Below are 17290 nucleotides of genomic sequence, written 5' to 3' on the forward strand. Positions count from 1 at the left end.
TTTCTAGAACATGCCCAGCCATAGGAAGTGTTTCACTTTTTGAAATATAGCTTCTTGGATGTATTACACAGATCTGTTACTGAAAGCTTATTAAAGACAGACCTGGGAGTAATTTTAAAGATCTTGCAGGACCTGCTGATATTGCTTGGTTAATCTGGAAAATTTTATTTTATTTTTAGAGTCAATAAGCAGAAGTAAAGAAGAAACAGCATCCATTCACCCAATATTCAATATTTCTTTCAAAAGACATCACCATATACCTACTCTCTTCTAAACAGAGCACCAGGCACTAGATATTTTCCCAATAATGATTTACATGTATTTTTTGTTTTAAATTCTCCTTTATATGTTTCTCAATAAGATGCTAAGTTAGAGCACATAGAATGTTATCCATGCATTCAATTTTTCTAAGATATAATAATATGTTTTCTTTTTTGTCTTTGCAAATTGGTCCAAGACAAAACTAAATACATCACAGTGACTGAAGCAAAAACAGACGTGTATACACATAAATTCTATGTCTGATTTCATATTTGTCCTGGCTTGTTCCTTCAGTTGGTATTTACATCTTCTTTGAAGGGAATAATGTTTCAGCCACTGCGGATAATTCACCAAGTAAATAACCTAATTTGAAGTTTACTGATTCAATTGGAGAGGAATACTGGGTGGGGCCAAGGATGGCCAAAGGCAAATTATAAATTAATAGAAGATTGCACTGCATTCTGCTTTGCATTTTTCCTTCTGAACCTTAAGAATTCTTATGTCACGTTCCAGATGCCCTGGACTCCTGACTGTTCTCAAATACTGACTTGTGGCATTAACTTTCCCTGGCTTAGAACAGAATGTGAACAAAGGAAAAGCTTTTTTAAAAGGGAGATAATCAAAAGAACCAAGAACATTCTTCTGAATGAAAGATGTATTTTTTTCAGCTACTCATTAATAAAAAAAGATTCAAAGGTTTGTTTTTAATAACAGCCTTGGGAGGAGAAGCTCAATTACTTTGCTAAAGATTTCCCTTTGGCTTAAAATCTTGTAGGAAAATAAAATGAGGATGATTGTCTATAAATACAGCAGCTACAAGGCCTAATTAAGACCCTGTCTAGATTGACAAAGTAATCAAACAGTAAAACAAATGGCTTTAGAGCAGTTGATTCCATTATTTTAGTATTAAAAATTATTAAAGCCAGATTAGGAATTAGCAGTTTGATGTTCAGTTGTTATTACTTCAGGACTGTAATTATTGACTGTTTAACTAGACTGTAAGTTGTTTGAGAGTATAGACTCTGCATTTATCTGTTATTAGCTTTGGACATAGCAAATTTCTCAGAGGGACATTAGTAAAAAGGTTAAGTAACTTTTATTAAATGTCTAGTATATGACAGGCTTCATGCTTGATAGAGGCTTTCCAATCATGATCCTCTTTATTCTTTTCGGCATCCCTGGAACAATGATCTTATTATATTCATTGTTACTGATAAGACATCCATACCTCCAACACTAGCTTAATGGCTAATACATAGTGATCATTTGATTCTTGTTGAGGAATGAGAGTGTATCTGTCAAGTTTTTTTTCTTTCAAGTATTAGAAACTAACTCTTGCTAATTTAGTCATAAAATGAGTAGATTAAAGGATATCATGTAGCACATAGAATCTTCTTCAGAACACAGTAGAAAGCCATGTTTGAAATTCTCACAGTGAGGAACAACATCCAAAATCATGCCCAAATGTGGTCCTGTGAAGATGCACTGCCACCCTTGCTAGGCACACATAAATTCTTGTGCTTCTGATGCCAACAATGAAGGGCATTGAATCTGTGGCTGGAATTGCTACCATGGGAAATTGGATGGAGCTACTGCCACGTTGCCAAGATAGATTAGGCCTTGCTTTTTATGTCATCAGCTCTGAAGTCAGTCTCATATGATGTGTTGATTGGAGGAGTCTACAGATAGGTGTCCAGACCAGGGAACCGTTGAGAGTAAAAGTGTCATTAAGAATTATTCCAGGATAACAAGTCTAAACCAGGACATATGGTCACCCTCTGCTAATTCTGTTCCCTAGCTGCAAAGAGATCATGGAAAGCACATTTTCTGCTTCTATGATAGAATGTGGCCTTGGCTTCTCATTAGTACTCACAGTATACGGAATTACCCAAACATCAGAAGAGGTTATAAGGCTGGGTGTTCCAAAGAGAAGGACAAATGTGCACTACTGGATTAAGAATTGAATTTTAAATAACCTGTCTAAAGTAAAACAATTAATGAGGTCTGCCTAAGTCTAAAGCACTTTTCCTTTCATGATACCATGCTTTGCATAGTGTACTATGGTAATTTTCAGCTAAGGATATACATCAGAGCTGTTTACAATAGTATTGTAAACATACAGGTTGTGGGGTCCCACTCTAACCTACTGAACCCAAATCCCTGGGAATGGTGCCCTGGCCAGGATCTGTAATTCTTAACATCATTCAGACAAAAAAAAAAATCAATTTGAAAGGTGATCCTTGTGGAAACAAGTCCACGTGTACCTTTTGGATGCTATTAGTTTCCCAAACTGTTCCATTGTTTGAGATAGATTTGATTTAATGTGTTCCATAGAATTTATGGAAGCTAGAAGGAAACCTGTTTAATGTGGTAGTAGGCAATAGAATAAAATTATAATTTTAAAAATTGGTCGTCCTTAACTTCCTTTACTATTATCATTAACTGGCATTTCCAGGAATCACTCAAGTACTTCGAAATGTCTGTGGCACTATACATATGAAGGTTGAGAAACAAAGAATTCCAGATAACATATCCTTTTCTTTCTTGCTGATAACAGTGAATGCTCAAGATAATGAAGACCATGTCCCGCTCCATTTCTGTTCTCGATTTGGACACCATGATATAGTTAAGTATCTGCTGCAAAGTGATTTGGAAGTTCAACCTCATGCTGTTAATATCTATGGAGATACCCCCTTGCACCTGTGAGTATTATGTAGCATTCCATAGGTCCTCCAGGTATACTGCATGTACTTGCTTACAATATTAACAACATATTTTCTTCAAATCTAGGGCATGCTACAATGGCAAATTTGAAGTTGCCAAGGAAATCATCCAAGTATCAGGAACAGAAAGTCTGACTAAGGAAAACATCTTCAGTGAAACTGCTTTTCATAGGTAAAAGAATATTTAAGTGCAATAGTGACTAAACTTGGCCGACACTCTAAAGCACCTGAAGTTGTGTGCATAAAGCAAGAACAAATAGTGGCAGATGTTGCAATCAGAGAGCAATAGCAGAGGTAGGGCAGAGGACAAAGAGCCCGAGCTAGATGCAGGGAAGAAAAGGTGGAGGCAGATGCTGCAGTCAGTACAACAGATGGGGCCGAAGCCAGATGCTGCGTTCCTGGCAGCAGCCACAAAGACAGGGACTGATGTTGCCAAGGCAACAGGCATATCAACATCTGTAAGCATATTGCTTCTATTCCTCTTCACTCCATGGAAAGCTGCCAAAAAGGGATGCTCCCATAATCCTCCTCCAACAAGAATCTCATTACCAGAATTCATCAGCATTAAATGTGACACTTTTTTCCTTTCCACTTAAACCTTACGTGAAAATGTGTCTACCTATCTAAAACATCCATCTGTCAGCCTGTAAAAGCCTAGTCAGGGTGGCCACTCAAATACCTAAGAAAGCATTAGCTCTTCTCTAGGAATTCATGAGAGCCCTTTACGGTGTGCTCTAGAAAAGCACACTGAAGGAACAGCTGGGATTAGAAAAGTTGCAACCAAAAATAAAAGGAGAGAAAAAGAAAAGAAAGAAAAGGTTGCTAATAAGTCAGAGCGATAGTTCCCTAAAATGCCCAAAAGGAAGGTGGATGTTTTATAAAATCTAAGGCCTTCGGCCGGGCGCGGTGGCTCAAGCCTGTAATCCCAGCACTTTGGGAGGCCGAGACGGGCAGATCACGAGGTCAGGAGATCGAGACCATCCTGGCTAACACGGTGAAACCCCGTCTCTATTAAGAAATACAAAAAACTAGCCGGGCGAGGTGGCGGGCGCCTGTAGTCCCAGCTACTCGGGAGGCTGAGGCCGGAGAATGGCGTGAACCCGGGAGGCGGAGCTTGCAGTGAGCTGAGATCCAGCCACTGCAGTCCAGCATGGGTGACAGAGTGAGACTCCGTCTCAAACAAAAAAAAAAAAAAAAAATCTAAGGCCTTCATTTTTAATGAGTAACTGTTTTGCTATAACAGTAAAAGCATAGTTTGTAGTAATTTTTATTTAGTAGGTCTTGAAAATTAGTTCGTTTGCCTACACATTACATATTTTTTATTAGTTTGTAACCTCTAAAAATGTATTTGAGACTAATTTGTTGTTCACATAAAGTTTTTGCATTGCATTGATGAATAATAAAAATGAGGAGACTCTCTTTTTTTCTTACCAAACTAAAATTAAGCTTGTGCTTCTGCATCAGGCATCAACCTGTCAAAATTCACATACATTTCCAGATTTTTCTTGTCAGCCAAAGACTCGGTCAAAAAAACGATGAAGTAAAACCACCGTTTATGGAATAGTGACCATATGCCAGATGATTTGCATCCATTATCTCGTCTAATCCTCACAACGTTTTATGAAGTTGGATTTATTATCTCTCTTTTACAGGAGAGAAAATTGAGAATCAGAAAAGCTAAGTGACTTGCCAAAGTTCCTTATGGATAGAAAATAATGTTGCAAATGCCTACCTAATTCTAAATCCTGTGCTTTTTACATTTCTTCATGTTCTAGTACCAAAATATTTTGTCTGTTTTCTACACAGTCAGTAACAGAACAGATGCAAGAACTCCTTAGATCATACCTTCAGTCAAACGGTTCAGTGGAATCTGTCCCTGCAGGGGACAGTTGGCAGAACTGATATGTAGTGGTTGCTGGTATTCTCTTTCCCATTAGGTCATGCCTGTTACAGCTGACACCTCAGGCTAGTTTTCAAATCATTTTGCTACTTCATGCACTAAAATTGAAACCAACTGTAATCAGAGGGTGACTGTCACCTCCAAAAGATTGTCTATATGAGAAGATTTGTGAAGTGAGTTGAAAGTATATACCCAATTGTTTTATTTTGTGTAAGCCTGTGGCTACTCAGAGTTAACAGATTAATGTTTTTATTGTATTCATTTTAAGCAAATATTTATAAAAGAGTCTCCTTTTACATGAGGAATTCACTCTGAATATGAATTTTTCTATGTACAATCATAGTATTTTGCACAGAGTAAGCACTCAGCACATTTCTCTTGTGGTTTTCATATGTATACACACACATATATATAAATATATATGTGTATATAGATGTACACATATACACATATATGTGCATTATATATGTGCATGTATGTATGTATATATATACACTCATATGTATACATATATATGTGCATATATTCAGAACTCATTTTCTGTAAGTAGTTTCTTTGAAAAAGAGCAATGAATCAATATTAAATGTGTACTGTTACGGGTCGTATTTATAATGCAAATAGTTAATGACATGATATATTGCACTGAGATGGTAGTTTTTTTTATTCACTCAATAATTCAAGAAAGAGTTATTAAACACCTACCTTGTATTGCTGCTACTAGGGACATTAAGATGACAGGATTCTTTCCATCCTTAAAATAGCCCTATTGTAAGGTATCAAGGTAAACAGAGGTGTATCCAGTACCATATCACAGTGTGATAAGCACTGTAAGATTGAAATTACAAAGAAGCAGAGGGGTCAGCAATGAAGTCTGCCTTTGGTTCATTAGAATACTTCATATTCAGTTTAATCGGATGAAGAATGAATGGTATTTCATGAAAGAAAAATGACTTAGGCAATGCCATCCCCGGAGGAGGAAGTGCTAAGACCCAGTGAACTCCCTCTTTTTTCTAGAACCAAGTCCCTATGCCCTTCCTTTAGCCATTATTTAGTTGAGGCTTTGCCCAATGCTAGTTCATTCCAGTCACTTATTACATACCTCATATCTCTTCATGATTTGAATATAGAGTATTGTTAGTTAACAAGTGATAGCAAAAGCAGAGGTATGAGGGAAACTACAGGAAAAGAACATTTATGAGAGAATTACTAATAAAAAAGTTAAATCCAGTAGTCATTACTAGGCATGTTAATTTCATACAAAATCTTTTTCTCAATGCATCTTAGCTTTCCCAGTAAACAGTAGAAATCAGAATTTCAGCTAAGTATTTCAACAAATCTATTTGCAAAATTTATCTTAAAAAATCTTACTTCCTCGCATCTTGAAATTTATTACTTTTTCCACAAATACTTTCTCACAACTGGAAAAAGCTGATAATGAAATGTCCTCTACAATTTGTAATGTGATTCTATAAGCATTAATTTACTTGAAATTTCAGCATCAATTTGGCAACTTGAGAAAGTATTGTCTATCATTGTTTTATAGATGGTAAAACTAAAACTCACAGAGGTCAAAGAACTTGTCCAGGACCTCTGGTTTGTGTGTGGCAGAATTCTGGATTTTGAGTCCACAACTAATGCTCCTTCAGTAAAATGAAAGCTTTGAGATCTTACTCTCTGGTCAAGGAAGTGTTTGAAGAGACAGTAGATGGTTTTACCGGGAATAATTTCAGATTGTGGCCTGGATTTGACTAAAACTCTCAGAACCTTCCTGAATTTCTAACTTGATTGTCCTGCAGAATAATTCCTAGGTCCTGCAGCTAAAAATGCACGGATCTCTTATATCTTATGTCCTTTTATGAAAAATAACTAATATCACTGAAAACATTTGATTAAAAACACTGGAAATTTTATACAGCTCTTTTCTTAAAGATCCAGATGTGAGAATCTTTAGATTTTTTCTCACCGTATATCCACGTTTTTATTTAGCCTTTGTAGATGGTGCTTGTTTATTTTTCATCATCTCCTCCCTTCTCTGTTTCTTTGGCCCTCTTATATACATGTGTGCATCTAGAATGCCTGACTTAATCAGGGCTACATTTTTTTGTTAGGACTGCCATAAAGAAATACCACAGACTGGGTGGCTTAAGCAACAGAAATTTATCATCTCATAGTTCTGGAGAATAGAAGTCCAAGATCAAGATGTCAACAGGTTTGGCTTCTCCTGAGGCCTCTTTCCTTGGCTTGCAGATGGCTGCCTTCTTGCTGTGTCTTCACATGGCTGCCTCTCTGTCTATGTCACCTGTGTCTTCATCCCAGATTCTTCTTATAAGGATGTCAGTCATATTGAATTGGGGCCCACCCTAATGACCCCATTTTAAGTTAAGTACCTCTTTAAAGACACAATCCCTAAATACAGTCTCATTGTCAGGTTATGAGGGTTATACCTTCAACATATGATTTTTTGAGGTGTAGGGGAGAGGGCACAATTTAGTCCATAACAAGGGCCTTCTATCTTTCTTGTTTTATGTTTTTTCAGTGCTTGTACCTATGGCAAGAGAATTGACCTAGTCAAATTTCTTCTTGATCAGAACGTCATAAACATCAACCACCAAGGAAGGGATGGGCACACTGGTAAGACTGTGATGAAAACATCACTAGTTCTAGATGCTTGTCAGTGATTAAGAATAACGGTATGCAAAGGGATGTGGGGGCATTGGGAGTGCTCAACTTCAGTGGGAAAGGGTATTTTATCAACTGGCATCATTTATAATTGATAATGACTGATAATAATGAAAAGCAGACTGACTTGGTCAATTTTATTATTGTGTTAAATTATTTGCAGTCAGTGCATCCTCTTATGACCTGCACTAGGGACAGACTGATCACACTGCTCTGCCCTTGATTTGGTGATCAAAAAAAAAAAAAAAAAAAAAAACCTGTGTCAGGTCTTTGTTCTTTTACATGTGGAAAGATGCTAACACTTGTTCTTGGTAATTACGGTGGATGTAGAAATACTATAATTGTACTGAGGAAAAGACAGTCTCTATAGAAGACTGAGTACAATAGAATACCCGTTTTGCTTAAAGTAATGTCTCTTTTGGTCAATAATAAAATGAGTTCTTTATCAAAGAAATCAATCCTTACTTCATACCTTTGGAAATAATGCTATTATGTGGTGATAACTGTCTTTTGAAAATTTGGGGTGCAGTTTTTCTTTTTTCTCCTTTTGTTCTTTCAATTCTTTTCTGTTACAGGATTACACTCTGCTTGCTACCACGGTCACATTCGCCTGGTTCAGTTCTTACTGGATAATGGAGCTGATATGAATCTAGTGGCTTGTGATCCCAGCAGGTCTAGTGGTGAAAAAGATGAGCAGACATGTTTGATGTGGGCTTATGAAAAAGGTATATTTTTAATCATCGTGTCTCTATAGTGATACATTGAACTGTGTGCATAGATTATGTCAGTGCATCAATAATTACTTTGCTTGCATGACTTGAACACTCTCATTTCTTCTGTAGATTTTACTTGAGTTTCCGGGGCCTTGGATCAAAGAGTCCAATACACTGTAATCAGAGAAGGCAACTCCTAGGCTGCAGATGAGCCAAAGGCATTCTCAGTATTGGCACTTTGAAAGGGAATAGTCACATTTCTAAGTACCAGAGAAACAAAATTGTGATGGCTAATGATAGTAGAGTGGGCTCAGAGCTAATCTTTATTTCTTATATGGGGGAATTTTGATGTGGTTTCAAATTTATAAGAAAGAAGTGAGTACAATGGGGGAAAAAAGAAATATTTGTCAGATCTAACCCTGCTGACAATGCCTGTGCTAGAAAAATGTGACGGAGCCAAGTGTAAACTTATTTGAATATAAACTTATTTGCTTAAGTATAAACTTATCTGAGCTCAAAGTGGTGAAAACTTGAGATCTGGTATGAGAACAACTGGATTTAAATCAAGCCATATTATTTGACCTTGTGCAAATTATTTAATATTTCTGAGCTCCATTTTCTTCATCTGAAAAATAAGGATTATAACTTCTACTTCATAAGATTGTAAGGATTAAATGAGATAATATACGCAAATTGCTTAGAACAGTGGCTGACACAAAATAAATACTAATTGCTATTTTAGTGTGATAGTAGTGTAGTAGTAGTAACTCAGAAATAAAGATGATTGATAACAAATTCATCATTTCAAAGGAGAAGTAACCAAAGACATTCAGATGGTGAAAAGCATCTTTGTAATTGTTATTGAGATATATTTGCCTCATAAACGAGTTCTCCATATACACATACACTTCTAAGGAGTTTAGATTTTTATGAAAGAATACATAGTCTTTTATGAGAGTATATATTGTCTTTGAAATTACAGGTTATAATTTAATACTTTAAAAAATATACCAGATTTTAAAGTCACATTTTAATTGTTATTTTAACTTTTGATGACTGCATTGTCTTTTTACGATATTAAAAATATGTAAAGAAACGTAGTTATCTTTTTAAATACTAGAATCCTAAAAGATTGTACTGAAAATAGCAATTATTAAGCTATAAGATTTCCTAGCCTACCAAGTGGATTTAAAGGTTTTATGACTAAAGTGGGATATGGGCCAGGCACGGTGGCTCACGCCTGTAATCCCAGCACTTTGGGAGGCCAAGGTGGGCAGATCACGAGGTCAGGAGTTTGAGACCAGCCTGGCCAACATGGTGAAACCCCGTCTCTACTAAAAATACAAAACTTAGTTGGGTGCAATGGTGGATGCTTGCAATCTCAGCTACTCTGGAGGCTGAGGCAGGAGAATCATTTGAACGCTGGAGGCAGAAGTTGCAGTGAGCTGAGATCACGCCATTGCACTTCAGCCTGGCAAGAGGGCGAGACTCCGTCTCAAAAATAAATAAATAAATAAATAAATAAATAAATAAATAAATAAAGTGAGACATGAAAGTCCATCAATGAAAGAAGAAATATAGTGTGATGAATGAAAATGAGGGGCTGTTGTAAGCATGCAGTAAGTGTATAGACAAGGAGAAGGAAAAATGTACAGGTCTGAAGACTGCTAGTAGAAAAACAATATGGGAGTTACTTTAATAAAGACAAGTGAGCAGACATAGAATATTAAGTAATGAGTTAGATATAGGCCTGCTGTGTTTTGGTGGGCTTAGTTTGCTTTTTATTTGAATATTGTATAAATACAAACACATACACCTTTGCACGTATTATAACTGTATAGCTCAATGAATTTCACAGATTGAACTAACCCAGCACTCAAATGAAGAAACTGAACATAACAAATCCCCTAAAAGCCCCATTGACATTCTCTTCCAATCACTCCCCTAAGGAGGTTACTGTGCCTTCTTGTGGCATAGTTGTTTTGCCACTTTCTGCACTTCATATAAATGAAATGCTATGGTATGTACTTCTTTGTGTCTGGCTTTTCTCAGCCAACAATATGTGGGATTCATTCACATTGTTGCAGGCAGTTATAGATTGTTCATTCTTATGTTGTATAGTATAATGTTTTGTGACTATATCACAATTTTTTTTAATTCATTCTACTGTTCATGAGCATTTGGATAATTTTCAATTTGGTGCTATTAAGAGTATTGTGTTATGAACATTCATATACCTAGATATATGTCTTTCATTGAACATATGGTTGCATTTCTATTAGATATAAAGGTGTTGTACTTTGTATTAAAAAATATAGGTCGCTCCATATCTAAATATCAATTGGAAAATTTTAAATGTTCTGAAATCTCAGGAGGCCTTACTAAATTCTATCTCCTCAACACACTGCATTTATTCAAGTGATTCTCAGACAGTGTCTCTCAAGAAATGTGAGCTTCAGTGTAAGACTGTTTACAAAGCATTAGTCTTCCGGAAGGCAGCTCAGAAATTGCTGCTGCAGCTATCTCTTCACAGGGGTTGGCTTTGTTTGTTTTTAGTTGATTGAGAGTGATAGTCGAAAACTGGCTTTACTTTTATTTTTCGTGGAATTCCACACTTTTATGAAACAATGAATCATTGTGTAAGCTTCTAAGATTTCCTATGAAATGTCAACAAAGATCCTTTAGCTTAGAGGACTTGCCCACTGGCCTCTGCAACATATGCTGTATTTGTCACCGTATTTGTTCAAACTAATGTGCCAGGCATCAGTGTTGCATTCCATTATTACTATGAATTTTAACAAATTGAATGTTCTTGCTCAGAAGACAGATGGATGTTTTGCATATGTTCTAGGGCAAAGCAAGTCAAATGACAAAATGAAATTGTTGCTATTTTTCTCTTCCTAAAAAAATGTTGCATTGTTTTCATGTGTTCAGGGAGAATTGAAGTGGCCTTGTTAATATTGTCAGCAGTGCACCTGTCCCTGTATCATTTGAAACAAAAAATGCTTCCCTGTCTCCTTGGAGAGGGAATTACTATATTAATTGATATGGCATACTAAGGAGTTCCCTGAGCAATTTCAAGGTAAAGTTGAGGAAGGACTAAAACTTTATTTGATGTAAGAATAGCCCCATTGTGGTTTACCATGTACCCTATCCTATCCCGGGAGAGATAAACAAGAAGGGAGCTTCACAATCAAGGGTATCTATTTGAATAGGTGTACTTTTGGATACATTCAATTTAAATAGTCCATCCTAGTCTAATCTCTTAACAGAAAACTGTGGAGTCTTTCTCAGCAGCACCCATCTCTGTCTGAATGGCTTTAAGCCAAAGTTTTCACCTGACCCAAGCTAAATTTTAGCTGACCTTCTTTCTACTATTCGGATATGGCACATTGAAGTGTGATTTGGAGTTCTGGAAGAGTTATATATACTCTTTTGGAATATTTTCAGAAAAGGGTTTACTCACTATGGTTCCCTGTGGAATCAGATATAAAGAATGCTTTCTATTTGCATAGCTCTTCTAACCTAAATATATCAAAATCAATCTTGAAAATAATTTTCCTGGTGACCTTCATCCTACACAGAAGCCTACTGTTTAAGTTTCAATATTTATCTGCCAGACTGCTTAGAGCTGCAATTTTACAGTATTCAGAGTGTTTCCCCTCCCCATCTCCCCCCTTCTTCGTTTCTACTATTCCATCTGAAAGTGTAGCGATCGCTGTCTCACTCACTTGGATTTGTTCTGCCCTTTCCCTGTGGTACAAAAAGGACCTGTATGAATCAATTTAAATTGGTCAGAAGAAATAGCCAGCAGCCTGCTTATGTTCAAATCCTCTGCCCTAATCACTAGTATGGAAAACCCATTGAAAAGACCTACACATAATCTTACATCCATTGCATTAAAGATGAAACTGCCGAATTGAAATGATCTCAGCCAATTAGAATTGAACACATAGCTCAATAGTGTGTTTGGCAGTTAGATTTGAAAAGGCTGCCTTTGACAAAGAAAAGCACTCCTTTATATCAGGCTGTTTAGGGTCAGAAAATAACCCAAACTGAAACAGAACTAAAAACTTCTTATTCACTTCAGTACTGACACCAGTTAAAGTAATACACAGAGGCTCCTATCACAATATCTAATTACCCAGAATACAATATTTGTATACGGCAAAGGTGCCTAATTCACAGTGACAAGAAGCTGGAGGTGGAGAATTAGTGAATAAGTGAGCAAAAACAATAAAAATCAAGGCTCCTCTACCATGATATATACTTTGTTCATTCCTTTTGACAAGTGTAGTATTGTGTGAATTATTTGTAGTAAACGTACTATAGTGTATTCTCTTAAAGTAATGAAATCTTACAGTAATGAGTTTCTACAGTTTTTAGACAGTAAAAAAATAACTGAGATGAGGGTGGGAGAGGAGTACAAGTAAGAAGAGAGAGATACATTACATTATTTGATAAATTTTCACCAATGGATTATGAACTCCCAGGCTTTTTCTATATTGAATTCCTATCTATTTCAAGTTTAGTTACTTAGTTTAGTGATACTAGTTCAGTGTGCAAGAGTGGATTGGGGTAAGGAATCTATGTGTGAATTTTTGTTTTTGTATACTGGTTATCTTCTTACATGTTTAGCTGCTCTCTTTTAAAAAATAAGTAAAATAATCTCAACTGTCATTAGAATGGAAGAACCTTCATCATTGCAGGGAGATAACTCACAAAAATGTTTTTTGAAATATAATAATGTAAGAATTCACATACTTAAAATGAATAGTAAAAGAGAACTTACGTTCATTGAGTATCTTTTACATATACATGTATATGTATATATAATTTAATCAAAGTAACCCTTTAAATTGTTATTATCTTTGTTTTACAGATAAAGAGATTAAGACCTAGGGCTGTTGAGTCACACTTGCCCAACCCATGCAGTTGTTGAGTAGAGCGTCAATACCAAATAGGGGGTCTGTCTTATTGTAGAATTCAAGCTCTTACCAACACACTGTAAAATTAGATCTAAGCCAAAACTCCATCCTTATTATTTAATGACCTTGGGCAAGTTCTTTAACCTCTTTCAGCATTTACCCTCAAATTCAAAATGAGGATATTAATAACCACTTTACAGAATTCTGATGAGGTTTAAGGATAAGATTTTAAGTGCTTGGCACATAACAGAGTCTCAATAAGAATGGCAGTAGCTATTATTGGTAAATGCAGAGCAGAGATTCAGTTGAATCCACCTAACTCCCAAACTTCATGGTCTTTCCTAATTTGTAACATGCTTTAGTGTACAGTTAGAAATTATGATATATTAGGATAATAGGCATCCACTATAAACCCTCTAATGAAGGGCTTATATTCTTGCCAAACGCCTCTGGACAATCCCTGCATATATAAAAGTGTGTGTTTTGTTATATTGGTGTTTCTTATTTATGGCTCAAGTTATACCATTAATTTTAAGCCTCAGAACTGAAGCAAAATAAAGGAGATTTTGAAAATAACTAATCAAAATATTATGAAAGTAATCCAAAGACATTATTCTAATGTGCGTAGTTGCATGCAAATATATAAAACAATATTTTAAAACTATAGCACAAATTTGCAAGCCTCTTTCCTACAGCAGGGTTTTTCTCCATGGTCAAGGAGGAATGTCAGAGAATTTGTGATCATATTTTCAAACTACCACACCAACTGACTGCTTGATTTCTTTGCTTGGATATCTGAGGACCCTGCAAAACTCAACAAGTTCAAAATTGAACTTAACATTTTTTTTTGTCCTCATGATTCTGTTTCTTCTACTATGTATCCTTTATTCAATCAGCCATTTAATGGTATTACCATCCACTTTGTCACTTAGGTCAGAAATCTTGAATGATGCTTGATTACCTTTTCCTCCGCAACTTCTCCTCCCAGCACACATCCTATCCATTCGATCAAAAAGTCTTCTTTATTTTGTTTAATAAGTACATTTTTAATCCATCCTTTTTTCTTTTTTTTACTATCACGATTTTAGTTCAGATCATCATAATACTTTTTCTAATCCATTTTAATAACCTCATAACTGCCCTTTTTTGTCCTCAGCATTTTAAAATTTTCCAACTGTAGACAGAGATAGATTCAAGGTGCAAATAAGGCCATATTATTCCCCAGTCTAAAACCTTTCTCTGATATACTGTCACCCATAAGAAAAAGTCTCAGCTTGATATCATAACATACAGAGACTTTATCGTCTTGTGTACTTCTTGCCTCTTGAACCTCATATCCTCTTACTCCTGTTACATGGGCAACCCCAGATGCCACAACCATCATCATACTCACTAGATCACCAACATTCACTCAGTGTTCACTCTCTGTCATGCATGTTCTAAATACTTCACATATATTAACTTATGAAATCCACATAATTAGCCCTGTGAGCCAGTGTCAATTCACTTAATAGGAATAGTATAAAACTGCTCATCATCTCTACACATATCATGTTATTTCATGTTTCCAAGACTTTTCTCATGACAGTCCAATCTGCTTTTATATCCTCTCTGTCCTCCCCATGTCACTCCATTCTTTAAATTTATGATTACCACTTGGTCTTCAAGACTTAGTTTATGGAAGTCTTCTAGTCTTATTGAAGATTTCTAGAAAGTCTTCCCTGACATTCCAGTCTAGCACACACATCCTTTCTTTATATTTTATTTTGTTATGTGCACATCTCTATCTCTGGGTTTACCACTTTATACTGAAATACTCTCTCCTCTTACCAAATTGTAAACTTCGTGAGAGCAAGCATTTGGGCCATTAATTCATTGTCTTCCAAAAATTTGAATTCAGTGGATGACTCCTAATAGATGTTCAATACATGCTTGTTGAAATCAATAACAGAGACAGGAGGAAAATATTTTAGACATAACATTCTTTTCCATGTTCTACTACATGGCATCTGGTGAGTTGATATTCTAAGAAATACTAACTACCACTTTTCTGTTGTCTCTGTAACTATTTCTGTAAATATCATAGGTTCCTTATTAACTGCACAATCCTAATATTCAAATAAATAGGCAAAATATTTTAAAGAATGTTCTAAAGCTCCTCTTTCCATGCATTGGAACTGCAAAATTTTATTCTGGCTGGAATGCTTTTCTCCTACCTTTTTGCTTAATCAGTTTGTCCTCATCTTTCAAGTTGAGCTTGAAAGACAGTCTCAACTCTCCTGACTCTTCCAGACTGTTGTAAGAGTCATCATTATACACGTTCACATTTTGTACCTTTTATTCCTAGAGCTTGGCTAAATAAAATTTGAGTGAAATCATATTTATATAATTTTTTACACTAGATAGCATTGAATATAAGGGTAAATAATATTTCTACTTCAACCCTCTCTCTCATACCTAGTACCATTCATTCGTGCAACAAAAATTTATTGCCAACCTAACGTGTGATAGACACTGTGCTAGGAGCAGTAAAACAGATAATATCTCCCTGATTTTAGAAAGTTTGCATTTCTAACTTGAAGACACAGGCTGCAAGCAAGAAAACAAATAGAAAATATGGGTTAACAATAAGTGCTATGAATAAAATAAAAAGGAAATGCAATGGTGAACACAAAATTCAAGGATACTATCTAAAATTGAGTAATCATGGAAGTGGAAGGCCTCTCTGGGAAGACGTTATTGGAGCTGGGCCCTCATAGGTGCACAATGAATATTTGAAGAAGAAAAGAAAACAGAAAGGAAGGCAGAATGAGAAAAAGAGAAAAAGAAAGGATAGCTAAATAATTTAGTTTGGATATAAAAATATCTTGGCAAAAGCATTCTTCATGCCTGTGGATTCTTCTCTTAAGGTAAAGGACTAGTGACATCCTTACTGGGGCTGCTGATTAAGGGACAAGAATAATGGGTCAAAGGGGATGTGAGTTCCCTCTCTGTGATATAAAATTAGGACATCTTTCATGTTTAAGTGATGAGAAGATGTAGCAAGTCAGAAATTTTTGTTGCATCTGATCTAATAATGAACAGTGTATGGGACCAGGGTGGTCAGGAGGAAGATGAGCCATTGAAGGACAAATGTCCAAAGCTACCCTCTGATTCCACTTTTCAATGCTTCTGGAGAACTAGTTTTTAACATAATGGGAAGGGGATATATTAAAATATTGAAAAAAGCCTCATATTTATCATTGCTGTGAAAGTTTCATTATTTGGGCCAAGTATAAGGCAAGGCCCAGGCTGCTCCTTTGATGACCTGGGCACGTGAGACATGAGGTCAATGAGAATTCCTTCTGTAACTGAGACTAAATCTCCATGTTCTCTACGTAGCCATGAACCCAAAGGGCCTCTGGGTCACCATATCATGGAGATCTTAGTACTGGTATCATTTACCACGAATCTCCAGATGTAGTTCTTAAAATATTCTCATAGCAAGAGGTTAGAATCAGCTTTCATTGTTTTTAAGTTAAAATTGTGGGGGACAGATAGACAACCTTATAGGGAGATAAATTGTACTTCCCTTCTTAAATAATTGTAAAGCATCTGTTGTATATATGACCATGATGTAGATATTAAACCGTCTTTGTAACAGTCTCTTGGATTGACTTGTCATCTTAAACAAAATCTAGGTTTTAAAATAACTATTAAGAAAGTTGAAAGCAAAGAAGATTTAAGAAGGGGAGAAATCACACAAAATATAAGAAGTAAAGGAACACAAGCAGACAAATTAAAAGGAAAGGACTGAATTTGGAGAATACACACAGGACTGGAAGAGTGAGGAGCAGGAAATGAAAGAGATTTCAAGCTGGGAGAGGAATCACATTTGCCAAAACCCTCAGGTGCTCCCGTGAATAATACCCTGAAAGCGCAGATCATCATTAGAGCTGCATTAGGCTAATAACATAGCAACCTTCTATTTTGGTAAAATGCTTGGGTGTAGATAGTAAATTCTTAGATATAGGAAAACATTTTATTTAATTAGTGGAAGTTTGATTATCTCTGGAGGTATTCCATTAGTGTGCCTTGGTTATCTGG

At 35.9% G+C, this 17290-nt stretch overlaps 1 protein-coding gene across 1 annotated transcript in view; it reads left to right on the forward strand.

Moving 5' to 3' along the window:
* The window catches only part of LOC112632005 (serine/threonine-protein kinase TNNI3K), a 310001-nt gene that overhangs the window by 111788 nt on the left and 180923 nt on the right, over positions 1-17290 (forward strand). The window contains exons 8-11 of the mRNA XM_025397614.1: positions 2819-2963; positions 3052-3156; positions 7421-7515; positions 8139-8288. Coding sequence (XP_025253399.1) covers positions 2819-2963; positions 3052-3156; positions 7421-7515; positions 8139-8288 — 495 coding nt within the window. The remainder of the gene's footprint in view (positions 1-2818; positions 2964-3051; positions 3157-7420; positions 7516-8138; positions 8289-17290) is intronic.

This window comes from Theropithecus gelada, chromosome 1, assembly GCF_003255815.1.
Source record: "Theropithecus gelada isolate Dixy chromosome 1, Tgel_1.0, whole genome shotgun sequence".
Taxonomy (NCBI): domain Eukaryota; kingdom Metazoa; phylum Chordata; class Mammalia; order Primates; family Cercopithecidae; genus Theropithecus; species Theropithecus gelada.